This window comes from Panulirus ornatus, chromosome 55, assembly GCF_036320965.1.
Source record: "Panulirus ornatus isolate Po-2019 chromosome 55, ASM3632096v1, whole genome shotgun sequence".
In the NCBI taxonomy this organism is placed as follows: domain Eukaryota; kingdom Metazoa; phylum Arthropoda; class Malacostraca; order Decapoda; family Palinuridae; genus Panulirus; species Panulirus ornatus.
This window is the reverse complement of record NC_092278.1, coordinates 36,923,475-36,942,064: the sequence shown is the minus strand read 5'-3', so window position 1 is coordinate 36,942,064 and position 18,590 is coordinate 36,923,475. Positions and strand designations below refer to the sequence as shown.

Genomic DNA, 18,590 nt, shown 5'->3' with positions numbered 1-18,590 from the left:
TTTAATTTGTTTATGGATGGGGTTGTTAGGGAGGTGAATGCAAGAGTTTTGGAAAGAGGGGCAAGTATGAAGTCTGTTGGGGATGAGAGAGCTTGGGAAGTGAGTCAGTTGTTGTTCGCTGATGATACAGCGCTGGTGGCTGATTCATGTGAGAAACTGCAGAAGCTGGTGACTGAGTTTGGTAAAGTGTGTGAAAGAAGAAAGTTAAGAGTAAATGTGAATAAGAGCAAGGTTATTAGGTACAGTAGGGTTGAGGATCAAGTCAATTGGGAGGTAAGTTTGAATGGAGAAAAACTGGAGGAAGTAAAGTGTTTTAGATATCTGGGAGTGGATCTGGCAGCGGATGGAACCATGGAAGCGGAAGTGAATCAAAGGGTGGGGGAGGGGGCGAAAATCCTGGGAGCCTTGAAGAATGTTTGGAAGTCGAGAACATTATCTCGGAAAGCAAAAATGGGTATGTTTGAAGGAATAGTGGTTCCAACAATGGTGTATGGTTGCGAGGCATGGGCTATGGATAGAGTTGTGTGCAGGAGGGTGGATGTGCTGGAAATGAGATGTTTGAGGACAATATGTGGTGTGAGGTGGTTTGATCGAGTAAGTAATGAGGGTAAGAGAGATGTGTGGAAATAAAAAGATCGTGGTTGAAAGAGCAGAAGAGGGTGTTTTGAAATGGTTTGGGCACATGGAGAGAATGAGTGAGGAAAGATTGACCAAGAGGATATATGTGTCGGAGGTGGAGGGAACGAGGAGAAGTGGGAGACCAAATTGGAGGTGGAAAGATGGAGTGAAAAAGATTTTGAGTGATTGGGGCCTGAACATGCGGGAGGGTGAAAGGCTGGCAAGGAATAGAGCGAATTGGATTGATGTGGTATACCGGGGTCGACGCGCTGTCAATGGACTGAATCAGGGCATGTGAAGCATCTGGGGTAAACCATGGAAAGTTCTGTGGGGCCTGGATGTGGAAAGGGAGCTGTGGTTTCGGGCATTATTACATGACAGCTAGAGACTGAGTGAGAACGAATGGGGCCTTTGTTGTCTTTTCCTTGCGCTACCTCGTACACATGAGGGGGAGGGGGATGTTATTCCATGTGTGGCGAGGTGGCGATGGGAATAAATAAAGGCAGACAGTATGAATTATGTACACGTGTATATATGTATATGTCTGTGTGTGTATATATATGTGTACATTGAGATGTATAGGTATGTATATTTGCGTGTGTGGACGTGTATGTATATACATGTGTATGGGGGTGGGTTGGGCCATTTCTTTTGTCTGTTTCCTTGCGCTACCTCGCAAACGCGGGAGACAGCGACAAAGCAAAATAAATAAATAAATATAAATATATATATTTTCCCTGGGGATAGGGGAGAAAGAATACTTCCCACGTATTCCCTGCGTGTCGTAGAAGGCGACTAAAAGGGAAGGGAGCGGGGGGCTGGAAATCCTCCCCTCTCAGGTCTTTTTTTAATTTTCCAAAAGAAAGAACAGAGAAGAGGGCCAGGTGAGGATATTCCCTCAAAGGTCCAGTCCTCTGTTCTTAACGCTACCTTGCTAACGCGGGAAATGGCGAATAGTGTGAAAAAAAAAAAAAAATATATATATATATATATATATATATATATATATATATATATATATATAACAAATAATAAATAAATAAATAAATATATAAGTTTACATGGGAGAGTGGCAAGGGGGCATTACTAGATTACGAACTAAATGATAGCAGTGCTTAGGAGATTCTACTGAATGTGAATGTACTAAGATGGGTAGCTGGTGGGATGTATGATCATTACTTGGTGGAGGCCAAGATGAAAGCTTGCAGAGTTCCAAACAAGAGGGTATTAAAAGTTATTAAGCTTGGAAAAGACGCTTGTGAGAATACATACCATGAGAGAGTGAGTGGAGAATAGGAAAAGATGAGAAAAAATGAAATTAGCAAAGTGGGTGAGGAGTGGAAGACGTTTAGGGGAAGCACTGCTTGCATTGTGAGAAAGTATATGCCATGGGAAAGTGGGAAGTGGACAGGTAAGAAACAGTAGTGAGTGGTGCAATGAAGTTAGGCTGCCAGTGAGAGAGAAAAGAGAGGTGTATGGGTCTTACCTACAGGGTAACTACAGGGAAGAGCACAAATCATTTGAGGATGTACAAAGGATTCCACTGGAAGTAGAGTATTCTGTTTTGCTGTACAAGTGTTGAAAGTCTGTTGTTGCCAATCATCTGGTAACTGTTTTCAGTACACTGTTTTTGCCCTTTGCACTTTCTTGAAGTCTGTGTCTGACTGACAGCATGGAGTGGATGAAATGTTCATTTAAGAAAAGGGGGTTCCTTTTCTTGTTCAAAAGACTGGCATCAGTAAGCATTCCAAAGTAATTTATCTATTTCTTTTTGACCTCTGTGCTGATGTTTGTGATGCAGTTAGTTAATACAATGTGTGCATTATATATAATACCAAGTGTGGTTGGTGTTTTGTTAAGTGGGAGTGGTTCATTATAGGATAATGCAAGGGTGCAGGATAGATGTATATTTTTTGGGGGTTAAGAGGGTGACACTAGATTTCTTCAGGGATGCAGATTGTTTTGAACCATCCAATATTCTAACTGCATGTATTACTAAATGTTTACTGTTGTGTGTGTACTGTCTTGGTGCTGTAATGGACTGTTACTGTTATTAACAGAAAGGTGGTATGCACAGAACATCTGACTGGGAACAAGCAAGGTAGAGGATGATCTGGACCTATTAATTATAGAGTAGTTTGAGGCTTCCACACTTGAGGGGCCTACCTCTTGAACTTTCTTTACATCTATTTTCTTCATTTTAAACATCTACATACTGCAGGCATTCAGTGTTACTGCTTAGTTTATTACACCAATCAACCACACTGACATCAAAATAGTACTACTTCAAAAGCTTCTTGCTAAGTTTCTTGTCACGGCTTCAGGTTAGTGTCACTGCTTTGTTCGATAAATATGTGAGATACACCTGAAGCAGAAAATGAGTTAATTGATGTGGCATTTACAAACTTGGAGAAAGCTTATGACAGAAAGGCCTTGTGCAAGTTGCAGCAAATATAAGAGGTACGTGGAATGTTAATGAACGCTGTGAGGGGCTTTTATAGGAAGAGTAAGGCAAGTGTGCAAATAGGAAGAAAGTGGGTGGGCAGTTCCTAGTGATGGTGGGTCTACATCAATGATACAATGATATTGTGGTTATTTCATTGGTTAGGGACAGGGGGATGCAACGGTCTTAAAGCAAAGAGCAGGTCTGGGTATAATGGGGGTGGGTGGGTCATGGGAACTATTGAATCTGTTGCTCTTTGAAGATGCTCTAGTAGAAGACTATGCACTCCAAAATTTGGAGTCTAAGACTAATGAATGTATGAAAGTAGTAAGCTCGGAGTAAATGTGAAAAAAATATGATAATGAGATGCAGTAAGGGGTTGAAACAAGATGGTTTGATTCTAAGTCTGTATGGGAAAGAACATGGAGGAAATAGAATAATTTCAGTACCTGGGTGTGGATGTTGCAAAGGATGAAATCATAGGGCTTGAAAAGTGTCATAGGGTGGTAGAGGAGGTTAAGATCCTGGGTGCATTTAGTGGCATGTAGAAAGAATGTTCAGTGTCAGTTAAGGCAAAGATGGATATTTGAAGAACTGCAAAAGCTGCAAGGATGTGTATCTTTGGGGTTTCACAAATAAAGAAAGGTGGTGAATGACTGAAAATGCTAGAAATAAAATGAAAGAGGATTATACATGGTGTGAAAATGAATGACTATAAGAAGTGACACTGGAAGAAAGAGGTGTGGTACACTCAAAGAAGAGTTGCCCAGAGTGTACTGATATGGTTTGACATGGAAAGAATGATTACATCCAGACAAAGAATCTACAAGAAAGAGGTGTGGTACACTCAAATAAGAGTTGCCTAGAGTGTACTGATATGGTATGACATGGAAATAATGATTACATCAAGACAAAGAATATACATGTCAGAAAGGAACAAACATTGGAAAGATATGTTAGAGAGAAGGGGGTTTAGGGATATTGGAGCCTGAACATTCAGGATGATTATATGCATGCATGAAATAAAAATTCGTCTTTACAACAATTAATACATACTGCACTGTTAAAGGAGAAAGTCATGAAGTGAGTAGTCAAAGTTATGGCCATCAGCATCTGTTGGATGTAGTCAACTATTGACATTTGGTACCTCTAAAATCATTAATATTTCTTTTCATATGTCTATAAATAAAGTCTTGGATAAAGGCAGCAAGTATGATTTATGTACATGTGTATATATGTATATGTCTGTGTATGTATATATATGTATACGTTGAAATGTACAGGTATGTATATGTGCCTGTGTGGATGTGTATGTATATACATGTGTATGTGGGTGGGTTGGGCCATTCTTTCATCTGTTTCCTTGCGCTACCTCGCTGATGCGGGAGACAGCGACAAAGTATAATAAATCAATATAAAAGAAATATAAATCTGTGTTAGCAGAACAGAAAATAAGCTACACTTCCTTTGGTTATCAGCATACTGATCTACTTTTTTCAAATTCTGAATAAAAACGTGTCTGATGCGAAGACTTTGTCAATATAAAGCTCTGCAAATGTTGCAAAAGCTACTTACTTGCATCTATTCCAAAGCAGATACACAGGAAAATAAAATAAATCTATTCTAATCTTTTAACACCATTACTTTCAATGAAAGAACGAGGAAGAACATAATTCAAATTGGACTGACCTTTGGTAATTTGCTACCAGAGTACCTAATACAGTATGATCATGATGCTGTGTACTAGTCCTGATGTGTAACATGAAAAAGCTTATGAGAAAATTGAAAACTATATAAGAGTCAGTCATCTGGCAAGAATTACACATCCCCAAATACAATACTGTAATACAGATTTCATTTGGATATCTTCCAAAGTCTCAGGGTATACTGATAAAATCCTATTTTCAATGAACTGTACACAAATCAGAATACAGGAGCCTTCTTAAGTTTGGTCACCTCACAAAGTAACACAAAGAACAAACAGCAGTCCAAAAAAAAGAACAACAAATATGTTACCTTAAAAAAAAGGTAAACTAATATGGGAGATCAGAGGCAACAGGTCTGACCATCATGAAGAATAAGGGGAAACTACATTAAAATTTTTGAACCAGTCTGAGATTGTTGACGGTACAATTCTGAGATGCACAGAAAGAACAACCAGAGACTATAACAGATTAAGCTAGAAACTTTTTGGGAGTGATGAAAAGAATCAACTCTGTAGTACTGAAGTAAGGGAGTATGATAAGAGATAAACAGAATAAGCCCAGTAATTAAAGTGTGAATGCAAACTATATACAAAAAATCGAAGTGTTATGATAAAAGGCACAGATTCTTCTCCCTGTGCTGTAAAAAACAAGGTAAAGTTAAGTTTCCATCCCAAACAGTAATTTTGTGATGCAGTTATTTGCTGTCTAGATGACAGCAGGGGTATGTGAGCAACCCAGTGTCTGGTTATCGAAAGTGCTAATAAAACTAATAAAACTAATAAAACAAAAAAGGGAAGGAGAATCAACAGTACAGTGTAGGATAAGTGGCTTGAACAATGCAGTGTTTGGTATGTGGATGAAGTTTTTGAAAGAGAAAGACAAAGTTAATACATCAGACTGATCTAATTTCAACTATAAGGGTACTGCACAAGTGAAAACAGTACTCTAATCGAGGATAAGTTAATCCTTTCCATAATCTGAGCAACCATTCAAGAAAGAAGACTCTTCCCAGCTTCTTACAGACACTTAGCTATTTTAGATGATGGGGTATCCAACTTCTAGCCAAGAGTTTGTTGGAAGTTACAACTTTCCATAAAAAATGAAAATTATGAAAATAAGAAAAAAAATTACAGATATGAATGACAAGGCCCATGCTACATCTGTGGCATGAATTTCCCTATAAAGGATGAAGTGATTGACTGGGATACTTCTGGGTAAGTGGCATGACAGCACTGTGAGTCAGTGTTGACAGTCCTCCACTTGCCAACACCCTACTAAATAACCTGTTAGGACATCATGGTTTTGAAAACCCTAATGTTTTATTTATATAAAATACCCTACATGTGTATATCACTTTAAATCATAAGAAAGTTCAAGTTACTTCAGTAACTGAAGTGCTAACAAACATAGTCCAAATTTTTGGTCACAGTGGTCATATACTAACAGCTTAGCCTGCCATAACTTGAAAAGGTAACTGTCATGAAACAAATTTGTTAAAGAGAAGACTTGCACCACAACATTAGCAATACTTGCAAAATAAACAATCTGCAAATGTCTACATCTAATACAAGTTTACAGTGTGATAGTCCCTATCATGTGTTTTGTCCACGAGTGTGAGGAACATGATAAACTAAGCACACGCATTTAAACAAAACTGTCTGTTGAGTGACCAGCTCACTCGCCACTACAATCTTCCAAAGAGTATGTATGTATGTATGTGAACGTGTGTGAGTGAGGTTGGGGAGGGGGGTCTAGTCTACTTGACATTCACTGACAATAAATACTCTATCTATTACTTAATAGACTACCTAGACACTTAGTACTATTGTTAAATTCAATTAATAAACAGTGTGTACTGTAGTCATTACTATGATAGTCTACGGTCAAACTGGTGACTAGTGTCAGTTGCTGCGTGAGTAGTGCGTGTTGCTTTCTACCGTGGGGGAGCATGAGGAAGAGGCGGGTGGGGAGCACTGGCTACCGAGTGGAGCATGCTACCACGCTCCCATCTTCCACCCACACCCACACTCACCCACGCCACACTACACTACACCCACATTCTCACCTACCTAGAAAACATTCCCAGGTCTGGCACAATAATGAACAACTAGGTATAATGCATAACATTACAGGATGCTCAGTAGAATGCGCTATGGTCCAAGATAACATCAAAATAGCAGGACAAATTAGGATGCGGGTCCGGTTAGAAGGGTACATGTGCATTCCCGTTCTCTACGACTGTTAAGGTTCCCTCTCTGCATGACCCCTTAGATGAGAATGGTGACGTGCTGCAGGAGGGTTGAGGGCACCCCCTGGGCTGGCTACAGCAGGCAGTGCCTTGCAAACCAAGGGTCACAACCCCTATTCACCAGCTCCAGGAGAGCCGCCACACCTCTGCCAAGTGCAGCAAAAGGTAAAGCACAAACTGGTCTAGTGTCACCTGACTTGAGGGGCAGGCTGAGAGGTAACCCCCCCCAGTGCAGCACATCACCCAGCCTACCTGTCAACCCTGCCGCCGCGGAAATTAGGAAAAAAACAGGAAAAGCAGAGGTCAAGTCACACGGTTGAGAATTGATGATTAGAATCCAAACTTATGTCTGCAAATGGCGCTAAAGCCTGTGTTTGAATAAATATTCAAAGAAACATATAACATAACATAATACACAATATGAAATATAAATGATTAGTGTGAATGAAGTTATTAATCATGGACAAGTAATTCATTACGATGAGCAACACAAGACACACAATAGTGGCTAATGTCACACAGGTCCACATGGTAATGTTTACCTAACCACATCACCACCCTTACCCCCTGCCCCCATTTCTCCCCTCAACACTCTACCACCCTCACTCATTGCCTCCTTCCCCCAACCAAAAAATAATCCTCATTTCTTGCCCCTAACCACATCACCATCCAGATTTCTAGCACCCTTTTCTCTATAATCCACATCACCACCCCTAAAACTTGTTCTCTAACACTGGTAGGGTTCCCTAACCCTTGGCTGAAAGCACATGGAAAAACCAGAAAACAAGACCTGATGTTTTATGATATATGATCAGCTGGAAAACAAATAGCATCTCACATTCTCAATCTATGTAGATCATGACATGCCAGTAAAGCATGAGAATGATGATGTGCAGCATGAGGTGCATGGACACCCCTTAGGCTGAGGGACACCATCCCCATTTCATTAGTTCTGGGAGAGCCAACTCAACTTTCCTCACTACAGCAACATTCCAGGTACCAGGCAAGGTTTTCAGAGGAGTTCTATCCCCAAAACTTGGAATGAGCACAAGCTGCCGAGTTGGATCACCAGTTAGCAAAGCTGTTGTTAGATATGGCCTCCAGGTCCATGTAACCACCACAGCATCCCACTGTGCTTTTCATGGCTGCAAGCAGTGTTGAATAGTCTTGGGGCTCTGAATGTTATCTTTACTTTTTGTGCGCATTGTCCCATTTGCTTCTAGAGGTAACACTTCAGTCTTCAGTGCCTATTACATCAACTGGGAATCATATCCGATTGTAGGTTGGGGACCATGCCTCTTAAGATTTTCCATGAGTATATGATATACCTCTATCGTTTGCTCTCTCGAAGCGATTTCATTTGTTTCTGGTAATTTAGTCTGGTAATTTAATTGTAGGTTGGGGACCATGCCTCTTAAGATTTTCCATGAGTATATGATATACCTCTATCGTTTGCTCTCTCGAAGCGATTTCATTTGTTTCTGGTAATTCAGTCCCTCACTCTAACAATATAGGCCATAAAAGATCTTTGCATGCTTTCTTGCCCTGAAATTTTGCTCATCTTGAAATTCAAGGTAATATTAGCAAGATGACCTGCTCAAGGAACAAGCCCAGCCTAGTTCACTTAAGAGTACTCCTCTAGTGTAGCACATCACTCGGTTTACTTGTTGACCTTGTCAATGGAGAAACTGGGATGAAACAGGAATGAGGGCAATCTACAGAGGAAAAAATTAGTGTGACTACAACTATTTGTATAGTTAAGGAATTACCTTTGATCAGCAACACCAACTGCACAAATGTGGTTATCTAATGTCAAGCACATACAGTTGGTAATATTTTCCCAACACCATCACTCCTTGCTCCCTCCCCTTCCTCAACCACACCACCATCCTCACTCCTTGCCCCCTCCTCTCCCTTAACTACACCATCAACGTCGTTCTTTCTCTACTTCTCTCCCTAAACTACACCATCACCCTTACTCCTGAACAAACCTTATCCCCAAATACACCACCACCCTCACTCCTTGCCCCCTCTCCCTCAACCATACCACACTCACTCCCTGCCTTCTTCTCTACCTCAACCACAGCTAAAAACTCCCTCAAACACACCAAAACCCTTACTCCTCTCCCTAATCCATACTACCACTCTCACTCCTTGCCCCCTCTCCCAAATCTTGCCCTTATCCCTCCCTTCCATCTCCCCAAATACACCACTACCCTCACTCTTTGCCCCCTCTCCCTCAACCATACCACACTCACTCCCTGTCTTCTTCTCTCCCTCAACCACAGCTAAAAACTCCCTGAAACACACCAAAACCCTTACTCCTCTCCCTTATCAATACTACCACTCTAATTCCTTGCCCCCTCTCCCAAATCTTGCCCTTTCCCTCCCATCTCCTCCCTCAGACCAACATTCCCCCATCTTACCCCCCTCCCCCAACTTTCTTAACCATCTGATATTTCTCTTAAAATCACAGACATCTTCCCCCTTCTTCCACTATGTGTCCTTCTCCCTCCCCCTACCTCCCAGGGATATATCCCGAGGCTTGTTACCTACCGGTTGACCTTGGTCTTCGTGTCCAATCTCTGATAATAAGACGATCGCCCGTGTCCACGCGTATGCTGCCCATCTTTACACACACAGTGTTCATCCCTCTCTGTCTACGCCTCCTCCTCATCCTCTTTCCTTCTTTCTTTCCTTTCATATTATTCTCGCCCTTACTTATCCTCTTCTCCGGTGAACTAATTCTCTGCCATCATCTCGCCTCGACGCCTACGACAGCGTCTTTGAGCGCAGAGCAAACACTGAAAAGACCTTGACCCACTTGTCACTTGTGCCAGTGTCCCTCAGAACTACAAGACAGTGTCAGAAAACAACATAAATCAGAGGCGTACTTCATTCAAACAAGTCTTCCTTTAATCAACCAGTTCCACACAAATTCCGCGCCACTCGAATCCCGAAAATAAACACAATCCGTAAACTACCAACCAATCGTAGGGGGTAAAAACCATATCGAAAATGAATCTCTTAGTCACTCCTAGTAAGCCGCGTCCAAAATCTGTCCCTCATCACTAACCATGAAAGAAATTTATCGTCTCCACAGAACTAGGTCCACAATGAGGACTTTGTCACTCACCTCCAGAAATGGCGCCTCTTCACTCGTCTCCCTGACGATTCCTAACATAAATGAGCTGCTTGCCAGTTACTCATTTCCTGGCAGCCCAGATCCAAACTAAACCAACGCTAATACTCATACTACTGCTCCTAACCCACACTGCAACCCATTCAACAAACCCTGAACTACGGTACTACCCATACTATGCTCCTAACCCACGTTATAACCCAGACTATTGCCCCTAACCCGCGCTCTGCCCATACGATCTCACGTTACTGTTCATAACGTAGGCAAATTCTTGCTCCTGTCTCTCGGCCATGAACCAAAAACCTGCCACATCACATGAACACATATCCCAGTCTCTCCAAAATAATTATAAAGGTGTTGTTCTACGGGCAATAATAAAACTGGCATCATGCCCGCCCCTAGCCTATTCCCCCCACCCCTATCCTCTGCATCCTTTTCCAGGGCCGCTGCCCTAATCCCACTCTATCCTATCTCAAAGCCCCAGCAGTAACTTCGGGTTAAGTGTTCGTGTGGTCTTCATCCCCACAGCCCGCGATAGGCCTTAAGCTGTTGGACTGGGCCGCTGGTCGACCAAGCTGTTAGGAGCCGCAGCCCGCAGGCATACAGCCCCCACAGCCTGCCAGGAGATAGACACTTATCTATTCTTATCAATTAACTCTGCACTAACTGCACGCAGCATCCTCAACATGAGTTTCCACACCATCCCTAACTGCCTCACTTTGCACAGTCATGCTGATCAAAATAAAACTCACCTCTTCATACTTTCTTCTTTTCGTACTACAGCCCCGTCTTTCTTTTGAAGAGTCCAGCCCCCAGGCCACACTTTCCTACACAACGTCCACGGTGGTATATCGCCTTTCTAACCTTCTCATACTCTCTCTCTCTCTCTCTCTCTCTCTCTCTCTCTCTCTCTCTCTCTCTCTCTCTCTTTCTCTCTCTCTTCGTGGGCAGTTGGGCCACAGGAGAGGAGGCAGATGTGGAGGTATACCTTCTGCCTTATATCATGCTCCTACTCTCATGTTCGGCCTTTTTAGCGCTACATAACCTCGTCATGGGCCATCATCAGCTCTCCTGTTTATCTGTCCTTCCAACCTCCTCACATATACCACCTTCCCTACCAACTCTGCCCTCAACCCTACCCTTCTACCTAACACCATCCGTACTAACCCTGTCCCTGCTCCCTTTCCTAGCCAAGCCCATCCCTGGCACCCCCTTCCTTCCTCCCACCCAACAGCTGGGGGGAGTCGTCGTGTCCGCCACCTATCGCCATCATCTCCCCGAGTCATCTCCACTCACCCGTCCCTGACAAGACAGAATTCTGCTTCCCTCTCTTCCTCCGCGGTGCTGTCCCAGCCGTGTCGTCTCTTCCACCACAATCCCAGCACCAGCAGCAGCCTGTCCTACCTTCCACTCCCCTGATGTTACTAGCACCAGGCTTACCCCAGCCGCTGTGCCACAGCACCCAACAGCCACACTCAAGCACACCTATCCTCAACTGTGCTCAAACCACTTCTATAACTTCCCTCATATTCCTACGTTCGGGACCGCCGGGTGCCTGGGATGTCCCGCCTACACCCTGAGCACACGAGCAGTTGATAAAATTAGCTCATACCAAACCTCTCCGCCTCTCCTCACGATTCTGTAACCCTAGCATGGGAGATCTACCGACGGTGCTTTTCCGCCCTCAAGAGGAACTTCGCCCGTCACCCACGCTCACAACAGACACATCCGCTGGTGCTCGTCACAGTGTCAACTTTCGTGCACACCTCCTCGTGAGGGTGATCTCCTCTCTGTTTTAAACTCTGAAGTCAAGCTGCAGCAGAGATGTGCGAATTGGCCCGCGAAGCAATGCCTCTCCTTCACCGTGCAATCCTCCAAAATTTGATGTAATCTTTCAAGGCCGAGGATCAACAATGCACACAGAGTACCCCCACCTTGATAAACACTCCTACAGAGAAAAGTGTCAGTTCCCCTACTTCCTGCAGTGAAATGGTTACCGTTAACAGACTCCTTTCCCCCCGAAGTCACACCTACTCTCGAGCCCTCATCACCAGCCAGACAACACGAGTACGAATATTCGTTCACAATGTCGTGGTCATTCGTTGGCCCACCTCTACCTACCTACCCCCCCCCCCCGCCCACCTTTCCCTCCTCTACCAACCGGGAATCCCAGTTAGTACGAGCGCGCGCGCACACACACACACACACACACACACACACACTACCTCAGCAACTATGGCGTGCCCAATCTCCTTCTACCATAATCATTATTTCAGATTAGTTTCTAATTTCTCTCCCCAAGCTGATCAGCTTAATACGTCCACAACCTTTCCTCCCCAACAAAAGAAATGGTCTCCTGTTATCTCCCTTCTTCCCTGCTCCGCCGAGAGTCCTCCTCTTCCTCCTCCCTAGACAAATTAATTTCCTCAAAGCTATTCACATACTTCTCAACTCCCCCCCCCCCCCCACGCCTCTCCCGCAACACATGGCCTCCTGGAAGATCCGACCCTCTCCTTCCCCTCCAGGTGGAGTGGTTCTCTTCACCTCCTCCTCCTCCTCCTCCTCCCATACGTATGAGATTCCTCCAAGTTGTCTCGCTTCTTCACAACTAAATGATCCTTCCCCTTCCCGTACACCACCTGGCCTCCTCCAAGATGTCCCCCAAACTGCCCCACCAAAATTAGTCTCGTTTAAGATGTCCACATACTCTCCCCTCGAACCACTTAGTCCCCCCCCACCTCCAATTCAACTGATTCTTCAAGGTCTCTCCCCCCCCCAAGCCCCTTACTCCGTCCCATCACTCCAACTCCTCTCCAAGACGTCGTCCTCCATCCTATCCTTCAACAGGTCTCTGCCGTGACCTTCAGTAAGTTTTTCATTAAAAAAGGAAAACAAAAAAAAAAAAAAAACAAGAGGCCAGGACAGGGATCCTGGAGGCAGCCTTTTCGTTTTTTTCTGCAAATAGTCACCTACGAGTTAACAGTATTTTTCTACGAGCGATCAACAGAGACCGAACTTTTTTCACTGGGCAGTCGACAAAACTAAAGACGTCCCTCTCCTATCCAGCAAGCGGCGTCCTCCCAAGGGCATAACTTGGCCTCATCCGAGGGGCATGCCCCTCCCTCCACACAATGGCCTCCTCAAACTAACTCCTCTGCCATGGTACTGGACTTTTACGAGGTCCATCTTCCTCCATCGAGCTCTCCTTCTAGTTGTCTCCCTCCCTCTCCCCACCAAATGCATTCTTCACAATGTACCCCCCTCCCACACACACCTCCATCCCTCACCGTTTGTTCCATCTCCTTCCATCCCTCTATCAGCCTGTCTCCTCCCTCCCTACCTACTGTCTCCCTTTCTCGCAGACAATAGTCCCCTCTCCTCCTGCTCTCTGGACTAGTACTAAGTGTCCCCTTCTACCTCCCCTACAGCAAGTCATCTAAGATATATAAAGTCTCCCATCTTTCCTCACATAGTCCCCTCCTCGTCCCTTCTGAGCTGTTCCTCTCCCTCCCGGTCACGACCCAGCAGTCCCCACGTCTCCCCCTCCCTCTCCTTGTCCAAGGTGGTAGGTAGGTGCATGTCAAGAGGACACGGGACTCACGTGCCGTCATCGTTGGGTATCGCCTCCCCATTGGGTCCCGACCAAGCCATCTCCGTGACCAGCTCGGGGTCGTCTACGAGGGCAGTGCAGGAGACGTATACGCCCTCGCCCAAGGGCTTCTGTATGGACTCCGGTAGCAGCTTCAGCGTGGGTTCCTGGGCCACGCTCACTGCAAGAAAGGAAAAAGAGGAATTAATATATATCATCCTAGTCTCGTTTTCTTTAATCGCTCGGCGTCTATCGACAAACCGTGAACAGTAGCATCCTATCGTAAACATACACGACTGTTACTATGCGCCTCTTACTAAAGTTTCCACAAATCCTTCCATAATTCTATAAAAAAAACTTTCTACTTTGGATTTCTACATTATCTAAAACTGTGACACAAGGCTATACAGAAGCCGGAGATCCTGAAACCCCGTTAATTCCCCACACCCCAGCTATGTAGTCCCCAGACTATCTCAACTGACTGTCATGCAATAAAACTGTCACACACACACACACAAAAAAAAATATACAAACAAACACAATTGAAAACATTGGCAGAACACGCAAGTCTCCCATGCCTGCTGCAGGTCTCCCAGAACCTGCCAAGTCTCCTACCTGCACTGAAATTCGGCTGGTGAGGACCTAAACCATTCTATTTACCCCAGCTTAAGTCTACTTTAAGTGGACATCACACAGTATGTTTTACCACAGCTTATACCAACACATTATCGAGTCTGACGTACACTTAAACATTCAAGCTACTCGTGCGGTGCATATATCGATTAATGAGCCAATGAATCTACCTAGTTCTTAAGATACACAAAGCTGCCATCTGTAATGCTAATGGTACATGGACAGAAATTCATTGTTCGACATAATTACGCTTGTTGTATATACAGTAAGGATGTATCTGGAATATTAATGACTGTTTTAATTTGTCTAGGAAGACAAACTTTTGTAATCTGCAACGAGGATGAACAGTTTACGGAAAGTACCCTAAAAGTTACGACCAATTTCTGTTACAAGTTGTGAATGTGGGTGAAAACTTGTACCAAGTGTGGGTGAGGTGGTGGAGCGCTTGTATGGGTGGGGGAATAATTATTACATGCTGCAACAGAGATGTGCAACACTGTGAAGACAATGGCGTGAATCAAGAGGCACAGCACGATGAAATGAAGATTTTTAGGACGACAAACTTGTGCAATAATAACAATAATAATAATAATAATAATAATAATAATAATAATAATAAAAGGCTTCGAGAAGAGAAGAATGGAGGGAGGAGAAAGTGTGTACATCATTGTGTCAAATAAAAACAATAAAAAAAAGCAGCAAACATATACGGACACATGAAGAGCATAAGTTACTAGAGAGAGAGAGAGAGAGAGAGAGAGAGAGAGAGAGAGAGAGAGAGAGAGAGAGAGAGAGAATACAGGAAATCAATTGGATCTTTTGTTGTGACGTCTTTCTGACTATTTTCTCACATCATGTAACCTTTATCCCCAGTCTAACATCATATTTCCTCGTAGTTTCAGTCAAATCAAATAATTACCCATTTCTGCTTTCTTATTCAACTTGTCTGGACCCTGGAAAAGTCCGTGGGTCTTCATCCATGTATTTAGACTTTGGGCGACATCATCGTCACCACCAAGCAAAGCTTCTTGTACCACAGTGTGAACACAAATTCTAAAGTGGTTTGGCCATGATGTGAAGGAGGCATCTGGGACAAGGATGCTTGAGGGATACCTGACCCAGTACAATGGGTGGGGTTGTTGTGTGTGTGTGTGTGTGTGTGTGTGTGTGTGTGTGTGTGTGTGTGTGTGTGTGTGTGTGTGTGTGTGTGTGTGAAAGATGGTGGCATGACTATGATCCAGTGGGTTCTTGGTTGACGAGTCGACTCATGACAAGTAATGATAAAGTCACGATCATATGTGATCTAGGGAGCACTTGTTCCCCAAAGGCACCAGAAGGAGGTATGTACGAGAGGCAAAGATGCTGTATTGCACTTCATCCAATACGTCCTCTGGCAAGAGTTAAAATAATTATCTTTCTACTACATCTAAAGCCAACCAATCCAGCAGTCGATGCCTTCTGAGTGTTAAGAGACAAAAGAAAGCACGAGTGACTTCAACAACTCTCAGCAGTTACGATGTCCAATCTAGTCCCCGCGAGGCTGTGGCTTGATCCCTGCATTATCCCTCTCCCCTAGCATGTAGTAATGTTGACTCGACAGTTACGCTAGAGAGAGAGAGAGAGAGAGAGAGAGAGAGAGAGAGAGAGAGAGAGAGAGAGAGAGAGAGAGAGAGAGAGAAGGAACGGACATGAGCTCAGACATCGATTCTTCTCTCATGTCCTTTGAAGGTTCACGCAGAGGCAGCACTTCCTTAATTCTTTTACATCTAAATACCGTCGTGTTTTCACAGTATATTTCACATCCTGCCACTTTGTTTCCCCCAAATTTCCAGTCGAAAAATCGTTTCCCATAAAACACAATTGTTTGCAAGGTTACCACAGTCGAAATTTTATGCGTTTACAATCAAGACTCCGCGAAGTCAAGTCAAAATACGTTTTGGAACTCTGCCCAAAAGTACGAAGGACATCATACTACCAAACTAAAATCTTAAAATCACTAAGCTACTTTCGTACTTTGGACTCGTATCAAAACTAGACTACTTTTGTACATTGGCTCGTATTAAAACTAGGCTACTTTTGTACATTGGCTCGTATCAAAACTAGGCTACTTTTGTACATTGGACTCGTATCAAAACTAGACTACTTTCGTATATGGACTCCTATCAAAACTAGGCTACTTTTGTACATCGGACTCGTATCAAAACTAGGCTACTTTCGTACATGGACTCGTATGAAAACTAGGCTACTTTTGTTCATTGGACTCGTATCAAAACTTAGGCTACTTTCATACATGGACTCGTATCAAAACTAAGCGACTTTTGTACATCGGACTCGTATCAAAACTAGGCTACTTTTGTACATTGGACTAGTATCAAAACTAGGCTACTTTTGTACACTGGACTCGTATCAAAACTAAGCTACTTTTGTACATTGGACTAGTATCAAAACTAGGCTAGTTTTGTACACTGGACTCGCGTCAAAACTAGGCTAGTTTTGTACACTGGACTCGCGTCAAAACTAGGCTACTTTCGTACAGTGGGCTCATCATTACTAGCCTACTTTTGTAAAGTGGGCTAGTTAGTCAACAGAACGAAACGATGGGTGAAAAAAAAATGTATATCACCAGGTAAAGCGTACAATATTTATTTCCATTTTTTCACTTGCGTCGCTTTCCTGTCTCTTGGCAACGGTGGATACGGAGAGTAGGAGGCAGTGAGGATATACTCCACTGTGTCACCGTCAAGTTTCCAAGGATTCGAGGTATTTATTACATAGTCCAAGATCTGTAGCAGACTAAGGTGGTCTACGAGGACAGGCATAGCAACAAGGTACGGGGATGGGTCTTGTATTCCCGGCTACGTGGGACGTGCTACACCAGCAGCTACGGGAATGGGCCGCACACTCCGGGTTACGGGGATGGACCGGACAAGCCGGGCGGACGTGCCTCACTAGAAGCTAGCGGAGAGACAGACGAAGTCAGCCAAGACTTACGGACGATGATAAGGGCCACGTGGACGAGGAAGGCCATGGCGGGTCAGAGGGTCAAGTTCCGGGCTCCCTCTTCGGGCATCACCAGGATAGCCACCAAACACACACAAACACAAGCTCAAGTCTCCAGCAAGTTCGGGGTGGAACAAATGACCCAAGAGTGTTCTCTCATTTCTGATTATGATACAGCACACAGCGTTATCTTCTCGGGGGCATAGAAGCGACTTTTCTAAACAAGCAAATAAATCGCTGGCACTGCGTATGTTTTCTGGCTACATACAGTTATGTACGAGGATAAAAAAAAAAAAGAATGATATCAACAAATCATTTTCAAGAATTTGTTGCTCTATATTTTCTCTCTGTAATTACGAGATTGTATCGATGCTCAATCACACGAGACTTCATTCTGTGTCTGTTTTTAATGGTCATCAAGGCCGATAATAATGAGAAATCTAAAGGAAAGTAACCGTTTTCTTTTTTATTTTTCCAAGCCATTCACGAAATATGAGGCTTTTGCGAGCGCCTGAGCATCTTTCACGAGATAGAGCAAGTTGGGTCAAGCAGACCAGAGATCCACCCGGAACTTACGTGCCATGAGCCTCACGATCTCCACCAGGTGGAACATCCCGACACAACCACAGCACAGTTTTTTGAGGGAGATGCCCCGTGGCGGCCGGAGGAAGGTCCTGCTCCCCACCACACACACACACACTAGCGGGCCGGGGCGAGTGAGGTCACGACATAAAAAAACGACTTATGGAGGAGACGGAAGCGTCGTCGTCCGCCGTCGATGACCTCCGCCAAGACCTGCTCGCCCATGGAGACTGTGGCGGCCAGATCGCTCAAGCCCCCAGGCAGACACGACAACCACCACCACCTCCCCTCTCCCCCCCTACTCTTGGTGGTCCTTCACACCCACGCCACTGACACTATTGACACCCACCACCTGGACTCTCGGAGGAGGAGGAGGAGGAGGAGCAGCATCTCCCTCCTTCGATGTGCTTTGTGATTGGTCAACTGCATGAGCCTCACCTCTACCGATGGAGGGCGGGGCTTGCGAGGGCCTCCTTATCATCACGGCTGCCCACACTCGATAATGCGATCCGCCTCGTCTGACAACCAGCAGACTACTTCATCTTCTTCAGCTTTGGACGAGGCGGTCAGAGATCTCGCACGGAGATTTGTCTTTAATGCCCCCGATGCGGGACGAGGAGAAGAATTAC

General features: G+C 44.3%; 1 protein-coding gene across 1 annotated transcript in view; it reads right to left on the bottom strand.

Moving 5' to 3' along the window:
• LOC139765693 (fasciclin-2-like) overlaps positions 1-18,590 on the bottom strand; it is a 276,821-nt gene that overhangs the window by 130,880 nt on the left and 127,351 nt on the right. Inside the window, exon 3 of the mRNA XM_071693461.1 lies at positions 13,759-13,927. Coding sequence (XP_071549562.1) covers positions 13,759-13,927 — 169 coding nt within the window. The remainder of the gene's footprint in view (positions 1-13,758; positions 13,928-18,590) is intronic.